Source organism: Archocentrus centrarchus, chromosome 8, assembly GCF_007364275.1.
Source record: "Archocentrus centrarchus isolate MPI-CPG fArcCen1 chromosome 8, fArcCen1, whole genome shotgun sequence".
NCBI lineage: Eukaryota > Metazoa > Chordata > Actinopteri > Cichliformes > Cichlidae > Archocentrus > Archocentrus centrarchus.
The window spans coordinates 29,985,878-30,004,491 of NC_044353.1; the positions used below are offsets into that span (position 1 = coordinate 29,985,878).

The 18,614-nt window shown below is 43.0% G+C and overlaps 2 protein-coding genes across 3 annotated transcripts in view; both read left to right on the plus strand.

Moving 5' to 3' along the window:
- LOC115785191 (uncharacterized) overlaps positions 1 to 197 on the plus strand; it is a 32,489-nt gene extending 32,292 nt beyond the window's left edge. The window contains exon 12 of the mRNA XM_030736683.1: positions 164 to 197. Within this exon, the coding sequence (XP_030592543.1) occupies positions 164 to 197 (34 nt within the window). The remainder of the gene's footprint in view (positions 1 to 163) is intronic.
- Positions 198 to 3,367: 3,170 nt separating this feature from the next.
- On the plus strand, positions 3,368 to 18,386 carry LOC115783947 (uncharacterized). Of its 2 annotated transcripts, XM_030734959.1 has the most exons (7): positions 3,368 to 3,624; positions 8,391 to 8,450; positions 9,819 to 9,878; positions 12,694 to 12,777; positions 12,869 to 12,928; positions 15,913 to 15,972; positions 16,083 to 18,386. In XM_030734959.1, exons 1-7 carry the CDS (start codon positions 3,406 to 3,408, stop codon positions 18,321 to 18,323), a joined length of 2,784 nt encoding a protein of 927 aa, XP_030590819.1. In that variant the 5' UTR covers positions 3,368 to 3,405; the 3' UTR covers positions 18,324 to 18,386. The 2 variants fall into 2 exon arrangements, with proteins under 2 accessions (XP_030590819.1, XP_030590820.1); XM_030734960.1 differs by lacking the exon at positions 8,391 to 8,450 and having other exon boundaries at positions 16,083 to 18,385.
- Positions 18,387 to 18,614: the final 228 nt, after the last annotated feature.

An 18,614-nucleotide genomic window follows, 5' to 3' on the forward strand; every position in this document is an offset into this window, starting at 1 on the left:
TGCAAGGACATTGTTTCCAAATGTTTTATGATTGAACATGTGGGTCAGTTATATGTCATGAAAATGCCTGTGCTTGAGACACATTAAAAGTCTGTCATTTATACATTTAATTTATGGATTAACATGGATTTCTTTATGATCTGACTTCTCTGTACAATCACAGGAGTCACCCCCTGCTGGCCATTGTGAAGCTTTAACTCATGTTTGCTTGATTTTTCAGACCTGAAAGCAACATCCATCGTTTACTTATAGTAAGTAATACCTGTGGACAATATTGTGCCCTTATCCCTCCATCCATCCATTTTCTTCTGCTTATCTGGGGCCGCGTTGTAGCGGCAGCAGCCTAAGCAGAGAAGCTAAGACCTCCCTCTACCTCTCTTGAATGGTTGCACACTTCACCTTATCTCTAATGGTGAGGACAGCCACCCTTCAGAGAAAGCTAATTTCCGCTGCTTGTAACCACTATCTTATTCTTTTGGTCACTACCCAAAGCTCGTGAACATACGTGAGTGTAGGAACATAGATCGACTGCCTAATCGACAGCTTGTCTTTTACGTTCAGCTCTCTCTTCACCATGATGGACCAGTGCAGTGTCCACGTCACTGCAGTTGCTGTTCCAATCTGTCTGTCAATCTCTCACTTCCATCTTCCCTCACTTGTCAACAAATGGACTAGTTCTTATATAGTGCTTTTCTACTCAATCAGAGCACTCAAAGGGCTTACACAACACGTTTTACATTTACCCATGCACTCACATTCATACAAGCACTTCCATGTTTCTACTAAGCTAAGTGCTTTTTAATTAACTAACATTCACACGTGTTCATACTCCGACAGGACGGTCGGAGAGCAACTTGGGGTTAAGTATCTTGCCCAAGGATACATTGGCATGTAGCCTGGAGTAGCCAGGAATCAAACCGCTGACCTTCCGATCAGTAGGTGACCTGCTCTACCTACTGAGCTACAGCCACAAGACCCTAAGATCATTAAACTCCTCCACTTGGGGGAGCAACTCATCCCTGAGCCAGAGTGGGCACTCCCAAACCTGGTAGTAAATACATTGTGGAAAGGTAGCTAATATGTGGCTCTCTTCCACAGAATGTCTTTTGTCCTGTCTCACTCCCCTCAGCCCCAACTGGTTGCAGCAGATGACTGCCCCTCCCTGAGCCTGGTTCTGCTGGAGGTTTCTTCCTGTTAAAGTGGAGTTTTTCCCTTTCCACTGTCACCAAGTGCTGCTCATAGGGGGTCGTTTTGACTATTGGGCTTTCTCTGTAATTATTGTAGGGTCTTTACCTTACAATATAAAGCGCCTTGAGGCGACTGTTTGTTGTGATTTGGTGCTATATAAACTGAATTGAACTGATTGAATAGCAAAATCAGAGCCCAAACCATAATCCTGCAAAGAAGGTGTAGAATGATCTCAAGAGGGACATTCACTCTCGTGTGGAATTTTGTATTTATCTTGTAACTTAGATGAAGGTCAGATCACATTTATGACCAGTCAATGCAGAAAATAAAGTCATTTCACAGTCTGTTTTTCATTGTGTAGTACATTTGTGTCCTGTGTATCACACACGGTGGTATCCCTCTGTTTAGCTCTCACTCACTGTGAGTGTGCAGACACAAGAGGCCTGTTGTCCACTGTCAGGGCTCCCAAGGGACCTGCTGATCCTTCTTGTTATTTTTCTCCTGACAAGTCAAGTTCCACCCCTGGCTATTCAGGGCATTCCTATGAGAAAGACATTAATCTCATTGTCAACAGTGGATCTGATACCAATAAAAAGGAACAATAATGATGATGGTGTCGGGAAAATCTAAATTTGAGCTATTTGTGTCCAAAAGAATATTTGTGCGACACAGGGAAAGATGCTGGAGGATTTCTTGATGTAATTTTTCAAAGAATAGTGAATTAAATATGATGGTGATGTTGTTAAAGTGGGAGATTTTTACAGGATACACATCATTTAACAACAACATGCCGAAATTGGCTTAAACTCTACAGAGTTTAAGCCAATTTCCTTCTTGAACGGGGCAGCCAGCCAAAGCATGGATCCCAGCTAAGCAAAAACTGTTTAAACAAGAACCAGTCAGCCCGTATTCTGTCACCAGGTCTCCACCGTATTGAGCTGCTGTAAGAACAGAATAAACATCATCACTCCAACCCTGTGGATGTCTTGACTAAATTTCCTAATCACTCTGCAGCACATTGTTGGAAAAAGCATGGAATTTCATGAAAACATTTTCTGATTTCTCTAACAAGCAGTGTTACACTGAACTATTGGATTAAATAGACTATTGAGTCATTCCATGTGAATTCAACCAAAAATTCAAAATCCTTCCCGGGTCACCGACTCAGATTTGAGTGAAAATTATTGTGAAAGTACCTCTATGTGTATAATGAACACATGCACAATTATAGGCCTCAGCTCCAAAGGGTTTCTGAGATATGGCCCATTGGCCTGGCACATTGGGTGCCATGCCCTATATTTGACCTTGTGAATCATGATTTTCAATTTTTTAATAATTCAACAGGCAATATCTCCCACATGAATAATATGCTTAGCCTGAAAATGGGTGTCCTGGGTAATTTTGGCCCAGAATTTCAGAATCTGGCATCATAAATGTTGTATCTTCTCTCTTTCTCAAGTAATTAACCCCTTAAAAACAGTATTTTTACAGGTGAAAATACAACATTCAGATTTCAGAATCATCCCATGATGCCAGGATCTCTCTCAGAGAACACTTAATGCCACATTCCTATTATTTCATGACAGCTGTGTGTGTTTGGGGATGATTAGCTCTGTAGAAAGCATAAAATTGCAATTAAAGGACTCAGAAAAGGGTTCCGGGTGAAAAAAAAAAAAAGACTTTTCCGCTTGTTTTTGCCTGTCCTGTCGGGCACCTGGGCAATTGCCCAAGGTAATGCCACTTGGTCAACATAATTTTACATATCTTAACTACATTTTCTCAAAAGTTCTACTTGTTTTCTCATCTCCTTCTTTGTTTCATAATCATTTGAAATATAGGTTTGTTTGTTTTTTTAACCTAAAGCACCCTCCATTATCTCTAATTTTCACTCAAATCTGAGATGGTGACCTGGGGACCCATTGGTTGAGTTCATATGGAATGACCCTATAAATAATTGACCTACCCTGGTTAATTCTTGCCAGTCAAGAAGAAAAGAGTGGGATTTAAAAACGGGTTTAAATTAGTTTTTTTATGGTTATTTAACCGTTGCAGTTTTTACCTTGTTATTTTAACACGTTATTAGGTTGTCATAAGGCCAAACATAGTTGATGCTTTATTAAGTGGTGGGGGAAAAAACACACTTCCGGTGCAGAGGGAGCGCTTCCTGGTGGCGGAATCCCACAACAAATAGATGTAATTTTCCCGTTCACGTTAGTCATGCCTCGCAAAAAGGAGCTCTCAGAAGATTTACGAGCGGAAATTGTTGATTTGCACAAAGCTGGAAAAGGTTATAAAGTAATCGCACGCACTTTGGACATTCACCACTCCACAGTTAGGAATATTGTGCATAAATGGAGACGATTCAATACAGTGGCCACTCTGCCGAGAAGTGGGCGCCCTACAAAGACGACTGCAAAGAGAAAGCTCAGTGAGGAGGTAACGTTAATAATCTGTGTGCAAACAGCAAATCATGCAGAAATACACGTCTGCATCATCCAGCTTCTTAGCGCTGATTACAATAACTCACAGCTTTCTGATAACTGGTAAAAAAAAAAAAACTTGGTGGTTCAGTATATCACAGCAATGAAGTAGAAATATGCCCTCTGTCATTTTGCCCTTTTGACTTTTGCCCCTATTACCACAAATTGCACAAATATATATATATATATATATATATATATATATATATATATATATATATATATATATATATATATATATATATATATATATATATATAGGTATATTTGGGGGTACTTAGCATTTCAACAAGTACTGCATTCATCCCCAGATCAGACACAAACGTTTGTTGGGCTCCAGTCAACTTTTCTCTGCCTTCAGTAATTAGACACACACTCACGGGCCAATTTTTTAGGTACCATCCACCATCCAAATGATGCAGAAGAAATCAAGACTCATCAGACCAGGCGATGTTTTTTTTTTCCAATCTTCTGTTGTCAAGTTTTAGTGAACCTGTGCAAACTGTAGCCTCAGTTTCCTTAGCTAACAGGAGAGGTAACCAGTGTGGTCTTTTTCTGCTGTAGCCCATCTGCTTCAAGGTTCAACATGCTGCGCAGAAGAGATGCTCTTCTGCATACTTTGGTTGCAACAAGTGGTTCAATTCAATTCAATTCAATTCAATTCAATTCAATTTTATTTATATAGCGCCAAATCACAACAAACTGTCGCCTCAAGGCGCTTTGTATTGTGGGTAAAGACCCTACAATAATACAGAGAAAACCCAACAGTCAAAACGACCCCCCGTGAGCAAGCACTTGGTGACAGTGGAAAGGTAAAACTCCCTTTTAACAGGAAGAAACCTCCAGCAGAACCAGGCTCCGGGAGGGGCAGTCATCTGCCGCGACCGGTTGGGCTGAGGGGAGGGAGAAAGATATGCTGTGGAAGAGAGCCAGAGATTAATATCAATTAATGATTAAATGCAGAGTTGAGTATAAACAAAGTAAATAAGGTGAATGAAAAGAAACAGTGCATTATGGGAAGCCCCCAGCAGCCTAGGCCTATAGCAGCATAACTAAGGGATGGTTCAGGGTCACCTGATCCAGCCCTAACTATAAGCTTGATCATAAAGGAAAGTTTTAAGCCTAATCTTAAAAATAGAGAGGGTGTCTGTCTCCTGAATCCAAGCTGGAAGCTGGTTCCACAGAAGAGGCGCCTGAAAGATGAAGACTCTGCCTCCCATTCTACTCTTAAGTATCCTAGGAACCACAAGTAAGCCAGTAGTCTGAGAGCGAAGTGCTCTGTTGGGGTGATATGGGACTATGAGGTCTTTGAGATAAGATGGTGCCTGATTATTCAAGACCTTGTATGTGAGAAGAAAGATTTTAAATTCTATTCTAGATTTAACAGGGAGCCAATGAAGAGAAGCCAATATGGGAGAAATCTGCTCTCTCTTTCTAGTCCCTGTCAGTACTCTAGCTGCAGCATTTTGGATCAGCTGAAGGCTTTTCAGGGAGCTTTTAGGACAGCCTGATAATAACTGTTGTCTTCATATTGGTTTGAAACAGTCTGGCTATCCTCCTCTGACCTCTAACATCAAAAAGGCATTTTCTCCCAGAGAGCTGCTGCTCACTGGATAATTTCTCTGTTTTGGGCCATTCTCGGTAAACCCTAGAGATGTTTATGTGGGAAAATCCCAGTAGATAAACAATTTCTGAAGTACTCAGACCAGCCTGTTTGGCAATAACAATCATGCCACATTCAAAGTTACTTAAATCATTTTTCTTGCCCATTCTGGTGCTCAGTTTGAACTTCAGCAGATAATCTTGACCATGTCTACATGCCTAAATTCATTGAGAGGCTGATAAATAGTTACATTAACAAGCAGTTGAACAGATGTACCTAACAAAGTGGCTGGTCAGTGTATATTCCTGTATTTTTGGTAATAATAATAAGCATCAAGATTATTATTATTAGGGCCCGAGCACGAACTGTGCGAAGGCCCTATTGTAATTGCTTCGTTTATTATTATTATTTTTTTTTTTATTATTATTATTCAGGCAAATGAATTGGCTTTTTGGGGGCTTTATCATATTCAAAAACTCATGAAACTTTGCACATGCGTCACACCTGGTGAAAATTTAAGTATTTTAATGGGCTCGGGCAAGGGCGCGCCCAAATGGCTCGCTAGCGCCCCCTAAACTGGAGCCCCACCGCTGTGTTTCACGTACATGAATGAAACTTCATACACATGTATATCATGTCCAGGCGCACAAAAAATCCTCTTGGAGCCATGCCCTAAACCCAACAGGAAGTCCGCCATTTTGAATTAATTATGCAAATTTGGCGATTTGCAGCCCTCACACTTTTTCTAATAACTCAGAGGTTTTAGACGTTATCATCTTCATATTTGGTTTGTCTAACCTGCACCCCCAGGGGAATCTAAATCTCGAAAATGGTGAGTTTTTGCCAAGGGGGAGGGGTCCTTATGCCCCTTTGAACTTTGATCATTCGCCATGAAATTTTGATTGCCTCTCATTCATACCTACATGATCCAATGTGCATCAAACTTCTCCAGTAGGATGAGGGTGCCCCCCTGAACACATACATATGACAATATTTAATATCAGTCGCAGCGCCACCTAGTGGGAACAGGAAATGTCATATTTTACACTTGGAGGTCCAGCTCCAAGGTGGTTTAGCAGAACCATCTCAAATTTCACCTGGAAAGCCTTAAGAAGTTGGACTTACTGTGTTTTCAAAACTGTGAGTTTTTGACAAAAGGGCGTGACCCTTATGGGACGGCAAAGTTCGATGATTCGCCATGAACACAAAAATGGCTGTAACTCAAAGCCAACTTGCCCAATCTGGCTCAAACTTCAGTGGTGTGATAAGCATGCTGCCCTGAACACACTCATATGCATAAAGTCCATAAACGTTAGAGCGCCGCCTAGTGGCAGCTCGGAATATCTTAAAATAGCAAGTTTTTTGAGTAGCCCCGGAGCTACGTTTTATCTACATGTATGAAAATGTACATGCTCATGTACCATACTAAGACGTACAAAAAAGTCTCTTGGACCCATACCCCAAACCCTACAGGAAGTCGGCCATCTTCAATTGAAGGTGTCAATTTTTGCGATTTCCACGCCTGCTATTTGAACGAACTTGTCCTAGGGCATTTCACCCAGTGACACCAAATTGGCTCCAGATCATCTACACAAGTAGCCCATCAAAAGTTATTCAGGGTTTTGTAGAATATTGAACGGTGTTGCCATGGCAACCCTCTGAATTTGGACTTTTTTCAATTTCAAATTCACAGAGATTCTAAACATCAGCCCCTGGGCTGTGCTTTCTCTATGTACCTGAAAATGTGCCTGCTGATGTAAAATGCTAACATCTACAAAAAAGTCTCTTGGACCGATAGCCGAAACACAACAGGAAGTCAGCCACGTTCACTTTAAAGTGTCATTTTTGCAGCATTTTTCGCCTTTTCCAGGCCTTTTTGCCTCAACTCCTCCTAGGGCATTTGACCCAGTGAGACCAAAATGGCTCCAGATCATCCACACAAGTAGCCCATCAAAAGATATTCATGATTTTGTAGAATATTGAACGGTGTTGCCGTAGCAACCCTCTGAATTTGGACTTTTTTTCCATTTCAGGCCCAGATAGGTTCTAAACATCAGCCCCAGGGCAGTGCTTGGTCTGTGTACCTGAAATCGTGCATGCTGAAGTAACATCCTAAGACGTACAAAAAAGTCTCTTGGACCGATAGCCGAAATCCAACAGGAAGCCTGACATGTTCTAATTAAGGTTTCATTTTTGCAGCATTTCTCACATTTTTCAGGCCTGCTATTTGAATCATCTTCTACTACAGCTTTTCATCCAGTCACACCAAAATGGCTCCAGATCATCTACACAAGTAGCCCATCAAAAGATATTCATGGTTTTGTAGAATATTGAACGCTGTTGCCGTAGCAACCCTCTAAATGTGGGATTTTACTCATATACCACAGTGCACCAAATTGTTACATCTCTGACATACATTGTCCGATGTGCCTCAAACTTCACAGGCTTAATGGGAGGGTAAGGGAGACTGGACACACCCCTCTATCAGCTTTGTTTCACACTCATAACGCCACCTAGTGGCAACAGGAAATCAGTAGGACACTGATACTCATCATCCTATGGTCATTACAGTTTCATTGATGGCTGCAGGCATTACATAGAGCATTGTGACATATTAATTAGTGGGCACTCACCGACGCCACCTAGTGGGAGCGGGAGACGATCGACGCGAAGTACGGCTAGCCTGCTGAGCCGTCAGCAGCCGGGTGAGCCAGCTACTCTCTCGTCTGCGAGAACCTCCGAGCGCGGTTCGGCTGGAGCGTGCCACGGGTCGACGCGCGGCTTGGCGGGAGCGCGCCAGGGGTCGACGCGCGCCGGGTGCGAGGGCCCGCTCATCGCCGCTTGCGGCTTTAATTAATTTTGCCATTGTTATCCTACCACTGATTCTTTGTATCAGCATGTGAGATTTGAAAAGTTTTAAAAAAACCTGCAGATTAAGAGGCGTAATATACAAATCTTGTCCTCACAATAATGATAATAATCCTGTTAAATCCATGCAAGCTTCCTGTTTAGAAGAACACGTTTGTGCTGATGGTGCAGCTACAGATTGATGTTTCACGTCTTTAAATTAGCATATGTAATATCCAGATGCCCTGATTCATCTTTTTTCTGTCTCTCAGGCTGGTCATGGTTCTACTGAGCCAAAAGATGTTAAAAGGGGAAATTCAAACCATAAAAAGGTCAAATCTTTTAATGCAATAAATATTGAATGTTAGAGAGAAAAGGATAAATGAACTCTATCATTGTTTTTTCAGTTAAAAACCCAGAGAGACACAACACACATAAACTTGTGGCCTGGCATGGAAATCACAGCACTTTCAATGTCTTGCTGTTCTGTGTGAACAGTGATAATTTTTAAAACACTGCCATCTGCATGCATTACTTTTCAAAAACGAAACTGAGAAACAATACTGTTTCCAGCTGATCGTTTTCATGTAAACAGGGTCTAAATGTTCCACAGTCAACTGTTAGTGATATTATAATGAAGTGGAAGTGATTGGGAACGACAGCAATTTAACCATGAAGCGGTAGACCACGTAAGATCACAGAGTGGGGTCAGCGGATGCTGAGGCACATAGTGCACAGAGGTCACCAATTTTCGGCAGCATCCAAACTTCATGTGGCCTTCAGATTAGCTTAAGAACAGTGTGTAGAGAGCTTCATGGAATGGGTTCCCATGGCTGAGTAGCTCCATCCAAGCCTTATATAACCAAGCACAATGCAAAGCGTTGGATGCAGTGGTGTAAAGCACTAGAGCACTAGACTCTAGAGCAGTGGAGCCGTATTCTCTGGAGTGATGAATCACGGTTCTTCATCTGGCAATCCGATGGAAGAGTCTGGGTTTGGCAGTTGCCAGGAGAATGGTACCTGTCTGACTGCATTGTGTTAAGTTTGGTGGAGTGGGGGATTATGGTGTGTGGGGTTGTTTTTCAGGAGTCGTGCTCAGCCCCTTAGTTCCAGTGAAAGGAACTCTTAATGCTTCAGCATACCAATACATTTTGGACAATTTCAGGGGATGGACGCTTCCTGTTTCAACATAACTGCACACCAGTGTAGAAAGCAGGTCCATAAAGACATGGATGAGCGAGTTTGGTGTGAAAGAACTTGAATGGCGTGATCAGAGTCCTGATCTCAACCCGATAGAACACCTTTAGGATGAATTGGAGCGGAGACTGTGAGCCAGGCCTTCTCATCCAACATCATTATCTGACTTCACAAATGCACTTCTGGAATAATGGTCAAAAATTCCCATAAACACACTCCTAAGCTTTGTGGAAAGCCTTCCCAGAAGCGCTGAAGCTGTTATAGCTGCAAAGGGTGGGCTGACCTCATATTAAACACTGTGGATTAAGAATGGGATGTCACTCAAGTTCATGTGTGTGAAGGCAGACAAGTGCATACTTTTGGCAATATAGTGTATATTGATAGGATAAACACCTCATCTATTACTAATACTGAAGGTACAGATGAAGATCCTATGGTGACTGTATATAAATGTTGGATCTGATCATATCACACTCACACAACCATTTTTTTTTTAATCTTAGGCCTGTCATGTGTCTGCTGAGACTGCAGACAAGAGAAGAGGAGATTCAGACCATGAAACGGTAAAGCAGGGGTGTCGAATTTACTTGCAAATCGGGACCAGACATACGTAGTTTATTGATATGCTTTAATTAATCAGAAGAATATATATATATATATATATATATATATATATATATATATATATATATATATATATATATATATATATATATATATATATATATATATATATATATAAACCCTATGTGAAGTACTCTCTGAAGACCTACTAGGAGATGTGATCCTTGAGATTCTTGGCTATAAGATGAACAGCACTAAGGACGAGAAACGATTGGAGGCTAAGATCAAGGCAGCACGGAGGGAAGCTCTCAGAGTTGCAGAAACGTGGCATGAAGAAGAAAGCAGTGCCTAAGAAGTACAACGAGCTGAGGCCTTAGAGACTGCCAAGCAAAGACTTACAGCCTTGGCTAACTGCCTGAAGAGGTATACCAGGGAGATAGAAGCCAGGAAAATAAACCGGATGTTCTCCACCGAACCATCCAAGGTATACTCTCAGTGGCAGGGGAACAATATGAGAATAGCACCCCCACCAAGGCTGGAGACGGCGCAGTATTGGAAGAACATATGGGAGAAGGATGTGTCACACAATACCAATGCTCAGTGGCTAGTGGATCTAAGAGCAGACCACAGCAACCTCCCTGAACAGGACCCAGTAACCATCACAGTGGCAGACATCCAATAAAGAGTGTCACACATGAAGAGCTGGACAGCACCAGGCCCTGATATGATTCACACCTACTGGCTAAAGAAGCTAACTGCACTCCACAAGCGCCTGGCAGCACAAATGAACCAGCTGCTAGAGGCTAAGACACACCCAGATTGGCTGACTGAGGGCCGGACGGTCCTGATCCCCAAGAACCCCCAGAAGGGCCCAGTCCCATCCAACTACCGGCCCATAACCTGCCTCAGTACAACATGGAAACTCCTGTCAGGCATCATAGCAACTAAGATGAGTAGGCATGTGGCACAATACATGAGCGAGGCCCAGAAAGGGATAGGCAGAGAGACCAGGGGAGCAAAACACCAGCTACTAGTAGATAGAGCAGTCACTCAAGACTGTAAGACCCGGCTGACCAACCTGTGCACCTGGATTGGCTACAAGAAAGCCTATGTCTCGATGCCGCACACATGGATCCTGGAATGCCTAGAACTGTATAAGATCAACAGGACCCTAAGAGCCTTCATCAAGAACTCAATGGGTATGTGGAGAACAACACTAGAGGCCAACTTCAAGCCCATTGCACAAGTCAACATCAAGCGTGGGATTTACCAAGGAGATGCCCTGTCCCCACTGCTGTTCTGCATAGGCCTGAATCCCCTCAGCCAGATCATCAACAAGACTGGCTATGGATACCGACTACGGAATGGAGCAAACATCAGCCACCTCCTGTACATGAATGACATCAAGCTGTATGCTAAGAGTGAACGGGATATTGATTCGCTGATCCATACCACCAGGATCTACAGCAATGATATCGGCATGTCATTCAGACTGGAGGAAGTGTAGTCGGATGATAACTAAGAGAGGAAAAGTAGTCAGAACTGAGGGGATTACACTACCAGAAGGCAACATTGCAGACATTGAGGACAGATGGAAGCCACTGATGTTAAGACAAGAAAGCTCCTTACCATGCATGGAGGGTTTCACCCCAAATCCAGCACCCTGAGACTGTACGCTAAGTGGAAAAAAAGGTGGCCGAGGACTAGTGAGTGTCAGAACCACTGTCCTAGATGAAACAATGAAGCTCAATGAATACATCAGGAAGATGGCCACAAAGGATCATGTGCTTAGTGAGTACCTCAGGCAGCAGAAACCTGAGAAAGAAAAGGACGAAGAACAGGAACCATCATGGAAGGACAGGCCTCTGCACGGCATGTACCACCGGCAGATAGAAGAAGTGGCTGACATAGAGAAATCCTACCAATGGCTGGACAAGGCTGGACTAACAGACAGCATAGAGGCATTAATCATGGCAGCACAAGAGCAAGCTCTAAGTACAAGATCAGTAGAGGCTGGGATGTACCACACCAGGCAGGACCCCAGGTTCCGGCTGTGCAGAGATGAGACAATCCAGCACATAACAGCAGGGTACAAGATGCTAGCAGGCAGGGCATACATGGAACGCCATAACCAAGTGGCCGGCATAGTATATAGGAACATCTGTGCCGAGTATGACCTGGAAGTCCCGAGGTCAAAATGGGACACGCCCCCAAGGGTGGTTGAGAACAACAGAGCTAAGATCCTGTGGGACTTCCAGATACAGACAGACAAACTTGTGGTGGCTAACCAACCGGACATCGTAGTGGTGGAGAAACAAAGGAAGAAAGTCGTGGTGATAGACGTTGCAATACCAAGTGACGGGAACATCAAGAAGAAGGAACACGAGAAGCTCGACAAATACCAAGGGCTCAGAGAGGACCTGGAAAGGATGTGGAAGATGAAGGTAACAGTGGTCCCCGTGGTAATCGGAACACTCGGGGCTAAGATACTGCGCAGGACCCTCAAGCTCCCAGGCCTCCGGTAGAGGACCCGAGCTTGGAGGGCAAAATAGACCGCCTGTAGGGGCGAGCTGGGATTTTATATATATATATATATATATGAGTAACATAAATACCTCAACAAATTCAAAACAATTACCAAAACGATACCATTTAGTCATGCACAACAATACTGGCATTAGAGGAGATAGCAAAATACTAAATGAGAACTCTTTGAGTTTGCCACGTGTGGTCAAGTGTGTGCATGGAGAAGTTGTTTAGATTTTGAAAGAAAAAGTTTTATTCATGATGTTTTCCTGCTAAAATCCATGACAGCTTCTTGGGAGAGATAACGGCGTCTGCAGTGATGGTAATACTGATACTTATTCTTCTGATTCTGATGAAGATGAAGATCCTAGGGTATGTGAAGCTGCAAGAAGTGAAAAGGATTTTAAAGATAGTAAAATGACAACTTCAGGATGCTCATCACTCTTCCTTTTCTGAATTGTAGGCCAGTCATCTGTCAGCTGGGATAGCAGAGACCAGAGGAGGAGATCCAGACCATGAAATGGTAAAGTATGTGCACACTGAAAGTTGGGTATTTTAACATGAGAGTCTGTGGAGACTTTCACGGACTGGAGGTTGCCACTTCCCCACAGACTTCCATGTTGAAATGCCCAGCTTCTTAGCAGAAAAGGCAGGTTTAAAGCCTGCTACAAAAGGTGTTGCTTTCTGTAGCTAATTTCCCATTTGTGATAACTGTAGGTGGGCAGCTGCAAGCCCTAGACCTGGACCTTGACTGTTTAAAAATCATACTAAACATTCTCCCCCCTAAAGACCCCATTACAGTAGTCCAGTCATGTGGTGACAAAAGAATGGATAAGGGTCTCTGCTACAGAGTCAGTAAGTAAAGGCCGAAGTCTAGAGATGTTCATTAGGTGGTAAAAAGGCTGTTTTGGTGACAGATTTAATATGAGTCTGGAATGAAAGTTTGGAGTCTAGGACGATACTCAGGTTGTGAATGTCTGGTGATGGTGAGATGGAGGAACGATCTTTGTCAAAGAGTAGATCTCCAAACTTCCAGAATTTGGGGGCCACATCCAAGAGCTCTGTTTTATTACTGTTAAGCTTGAGTAGATTAAATGACATCCAGCTTTGATTTCATGCAAACAGATGACAAGTGATTGTGGGGGGAGCTGGGTGGAGAGTTTGGTACTAAGATAGAGTTGTGTGTCATCAGCATAGAAATGGAAGCCAAGACCATGATGGCCGATGATTTGACCAAGGGGGAGCATGTAGATGGTGAAGAGAAGGAATCCAAGCACAGAACCTTGAGGCACACCGTGGTTAACTGGAGCAGAGGTGGAGCGGGAGCCTCCCACAGCAACACACTGTTTGGTTGGAGAGGTAGGACTGAAACCAAGCGTATACAGTGCCAGTGAGACAGAGATAGCTGGATAGACGTGAAAGAAGGATGGTATGAGAAATGGTGTCAAAGGCAAATGAACAGACTTTCTATGTGTAGCCAAGTGGCAGAAGGCTTCCACCTTTATGACTTCAGAATGTCATTGACTCTTTTTGCAGATGATGTGGTCCTGTTGGCTTCTTCAGGTGGTGGCCTTGAGCTTGCACTAGAGCATTTTGCAGCCGAATGTGAAGCGGCGGGCCTCCAAGGCTGAGGCCATAGTTCTCAGGAACGAGATCCTGCCCCACATGGAGGAGTTTAAGTATCTTGGGGTCTTGTTCACGAGTGAGGGGAGATGGAAGCAGGAGATTGACAGACTGATTGAGGCTGCAGATGCAGTGATGCAGGTGGTGCAATGGTCCGTCATGGTGAAGACAGATCTGAGTGTAAAAGCGAAGCTGTCGATTTATAGTCATGGGGCTTGGATAATGACCGAAAGTAAAAGATTGCAGATACAAGTGGAGGAAATTAGTTTTAGGGTGGCTGGTCTATCCCTTAGAGATAGGGTGAAGAGTGCAGTCATTCAACAGGGGCTCAGCTGCTACTCCTCTACATTGAAAGGAGCTGTGGGTCAGGCATCTGACTAGGATGTAAAAATAAATAATAACAAATGCTGTAATCTGTCCATCTATTTTCTTCCGCTTATCCAGTTCAGGGTTGAGGGGGGCTGGTGTCATGATCCTGGGTTTGTTGACCCAGCGTTTTAGGTTGGACTTCTTGAACTGTAAATTTGAGTTTTGTTTTCCTGTAGAGATTCCTGTATTGTTACATTTTCTGGTTTTGCTGTGTTATGGGTTATGTTCTTTGTTTTAGTTTATTTGTACCTTCAGGCTTTATTCGTTTAGTTACCCAAGTCTTGTGTGTGGTTTAGTTATGTTTTGCCCTCAGTGTGCCAGCCTGCTCATATGGCAAGTCTGTGTTTATGTGCTGCTGTTTATTCACTTCCTGTTTTATTTTCCTAGTCTCCTGTTACCTGTGTGTTGTGTTCAGTTTTGCTTCCCCTTGTGTTTATATTGTCTGCATTTTTTGTCCTTGGTCGCAGCTATCACTGGGTAAGAGGCAGAGTACACCCTTTGACAGGTTGACAATAAAATAAGGTATACATAAAACCAAATTAAGGCTGTCTTATAACAGGAGTTCTGACAGTATAATATCTCGTGGATGGGGTAGATCGGTGTGTTCTCATGTCAGTGTGTGTATGTATGCGTGTGATAGTGTATGAGTGAGTATGTGTGTCTGTAAGCCTTTAAAAGCTGCAGTGAAGAAAAGTGAGCATATCAGCATCCTCTGAATTGAGGTTTGCCCTGTGCTTCTGACAAAGTAATAATTAATGTTAATAATAATTCAGTGTCCAGTCTAACAGCAATGGGTCAGTGGCTCAGAGTTTTACCATCCTGTGGGGAAAAGAAAAAAATATTTCGAATTTTAAAATATTAATACAATTTAATTAATGTAATTTATTGATGCTTTATATTAATCTAAATCTGCAGAATAACATTACCAAACCCTTGAAATAAATATGGCATAGTACACCATGCCCCGCATTAGACTCACCCCTGAGTCTAAAGCGGAAAGCTGTCATCGTTCATCTGGATGCAAACACTTTTATTGTAACATCTATACTGCCGCTGTAGATTTGTGGCTGTGTAAAACAAACTGCAGTGGATGGGAGCAGCTAAAACCTTCACTTTTCTTCATCTTTGCTCTTGTTGAACAGATGGTTTGATTTAGGACTACCATCAGCTTTTTCCCAGTAAAGGTTTTAATGGTGATCACGGTAACACAGACAGCAAAGAGAAGACGCCACATTAAACTATGACAGCATCATCTTCACTGCTGTGAACTATGCTTCTGTTGGAGATCTATTTTTAGTCATGAATGTGAGAGAAGTACCTGCGCTTACATGGATTAAACAAAACATGAAAGCAAAGAATTGACCTTGAAGATTTTTTTGCAATCAAGTTATTCAAGTTACTCAATGAATCGTTGCAGCCCTACTCATGACCTTGACTGTTTAAGAACTATGCTAAACATTCTCCTGCACCTACCAGAAACATACCTTTTATATGTCTTTCTCTTCTATATTACAGCACCGAGGAGAGACTAGCTCTGCTTCATCTGCAGATGAAACTACAGAAGATGACTGGACAGTTAGTTTTTATTTGTTACTTTTTTTAAACATTAGAAATAATGATATTTTCATTCATTTCTGCCATATTTAGCTTTTAAGGCATATTTCTGGCCTGTCATGTGTTACTAGGAGCAGGTCTTCAATGGAGAGAAGAAGATATATGCCGGTTCTTCAGTCACAATGGGAGCCCTCCTTCTGCTTCTCCTGGCATTCATCATGAGACACGGCCTGTCAAAAGCAGCAACCAAAGATCTCCTGCAGCTCCTAAACTTCATTGTACCTGGATGTGTTCCAAAGTCGCTGCGTTTTTTAAAGAAGCATTCGACTGATTACAATGGCAAGACAGAGATTCACTTTTATTGCCCCAGGTGTACAAACTACCTTGGTGTGGATCCTGGTCATGAGTGTGGGGTGTGCCAGCAGAGCTTGAACAGAAAAGGGCTCATTTTGAAAGCTTACTACTTCCTAGTTATGCCACTTGAAATTCAGCTAAGAAACCTCCTTGCACGAGTCCACTCAAAGCTTGGGAAGCATTTCACCAGGGACGCTTCCTTTTCTGATGTCACCACTGGAAATGACTACAAGAGTGAAAGACAAGATGGCAGTATTACACTCACCTTCAATTGCGATGGCTCCCCTGTGTTCCGCTCATCAAAGTACTCAATCTGGCCCATCCTGTGTACCATCAATGAGCTGCCATATGTGGAGCGGTGTAAAAACGTTCTGTTGCACACCTTATGGTTTGGCAGAGGAAAACCACGGGTTCAGAGTTTTTTGACCCCGTTCATCAACGAGCTTCAGAAACTATCTACCGCAGGGTTTTGTTGGAAAGACGAGAACGGCTCCGAGCATCGCAACACAGTAACAGCTAAAATATGCACGTGTGATGCAGTAGCAAGGGCGATGGTGCAGAACTTTGAACCGTTTAACAAAGAATTTGGTTGTGGTTTTTGCTACCACAAAGGGGAGATGGTTGTAAAGGGCAGGGGTTTTACCAGAGTTTACCCGATTCAGATGGATGGCTGTGACCTGAGACACATGCCTGAAACGGTGCAACTTGCTGAGTTAGTGATGGGAAATAGTTATGACCAGAGTCAAATGGGGGTTAAAGGTCCAAGTCTCCTGCTTCTTTTGCCATCATTTGATATTATCAAAGGCTTTATTCCAGATTACATGCATTGTTTTTGTCTCGGTGTAGTCCGTCAGTTTGTCAATCTGTGGTTTGACCCTCGTTATGCCAGCAAGGATTTCCATTTGACAGTTGAGCATTTAAATGATCTGGACAAAGCTTTGTGTGAGATCCAGCCGCCAAATGAAGTCAGCCAAAGCCCCAGGCGCCTCAGTGAGAGGATGCATTGGAAAGCTTCTGAGTGGAGAGCATTTGCTCTTCTCTATTCTCCTGTAATACTGAGGAATGTTTTACCAGCGCTGTACTACAAGCACTGGATGCTTCTTCCTTGTGCCCTTCACGTCCTCCTCTCCCAGTTTGCCTCTCAAGATGAGCTCAACTGTGCAGAGTTATGTCTGGTTCAGTTTGTAGCTCAGATACCGTCTCTCTATGGACTCGAGCATTGTTCATACGACTGCCATTTGTTGACACATCTTACCGAGAGTGTCCGGAACTGGGGGCTTTTATGGGCCAATTCAGCATTTGTGTTTGAAGACATGAACAGCAGACTCGTGCAGATGTACTCAGGCACGCAGTCAGTTTCATTGCAGATTTTCAGGAATTTCTTTTCATATGAGAAGATAATAAGACAAGGAGGTGCTGCCCTTCAGGATGCCAGCACAGAAATCAAAGACTTCTTCTGTTCCATGACAAGTTGTGATGTTACTACAAAGTCATTAAATCACATTGGAGAAGATTTAGTGACTCTGGGAAGTGGCTCTCAAAGATTTTTAACTCCAAGAGAAATTGCAGCATTGCAGAAGAATGACACACTCTCATGGTGCCAGCCACATCGTGATGGTGTAACCGAATATAAGCGCTGTGTTTATAAGAACATACTGGTCACCACTTTGGACTACAGTGGGACAATCAAAAGGAACAATTCAGTATTAGAGACCAGCAGTTGCATTGCTGTGGTGGAGTCCTTGGTTGTTGTACCAAAACCCTGCAGCTGTGAGGGAAGGCCCGGCTGCTCCTGCAGAGAAGTTATCTTTTTCTGCAAGCAGCTGCAGCGTCTAACCAGACAGCCAACTATCCACGACACGCAGATCAACACAAACGTCGCAAAATTCCTTGTAAAAGTGAGGAGCTCAAATGAACTGTGTGCAGTAACCTGCAAAGACATTGTTTCCAAATGTTTTATGATTGAACATGTGGGTCAGTTATATGTCATGAAAATGCCTGTGCTTGAGACACATTAAAAGTCTCTGTCATTTATACATTTGATTTATGTTAGACCTCTGTGGGCTCAGGCTGGAAAATATGTGCTGATTTTCAGACCAGTCTCTCAAACCCTGATTAAATCCATCCATCCATCCACTTGTTTATTTTCCGAGTCCACTTTGCTTGGCAGAAGTCTGAGTTGTCCACTTCATTCCCTCTTTCTTGAGCAAGACCATAAGGTACTTGAACTACTTTACTTGGGGGGGGGGGGGGGGGGGGGGGGGCAACTCCTTCCCAATCTGGGTGGGTACTGCACCCATTTTCCGACT

Excerpts from the sequence above, each read along its gene's own strand:
- LOC115783947 (XM_030734959.1), top strand. The coding sequence starts at position 3,406 with ATGCCTCGCAAAAAGGAGCTCTCAGAAGATTTACGAGCGGAAATTGTT. Across the intron at positions 9,879-12,693 it reads GAGATTCAGACCATGAAACG|CTTCTTGGGAGAGATAACGG; the intron begins GTAAAGCAGGGG and ends AATCCATGACAG. Across the intron at positions 12,778-12,868 it reads ATGAAGATGAAGATCCTAGG|GCCAGTCATCTGTCAGCTGG; the intron begins GTATGTGAAGCT and ends TCTGAATTGTAG.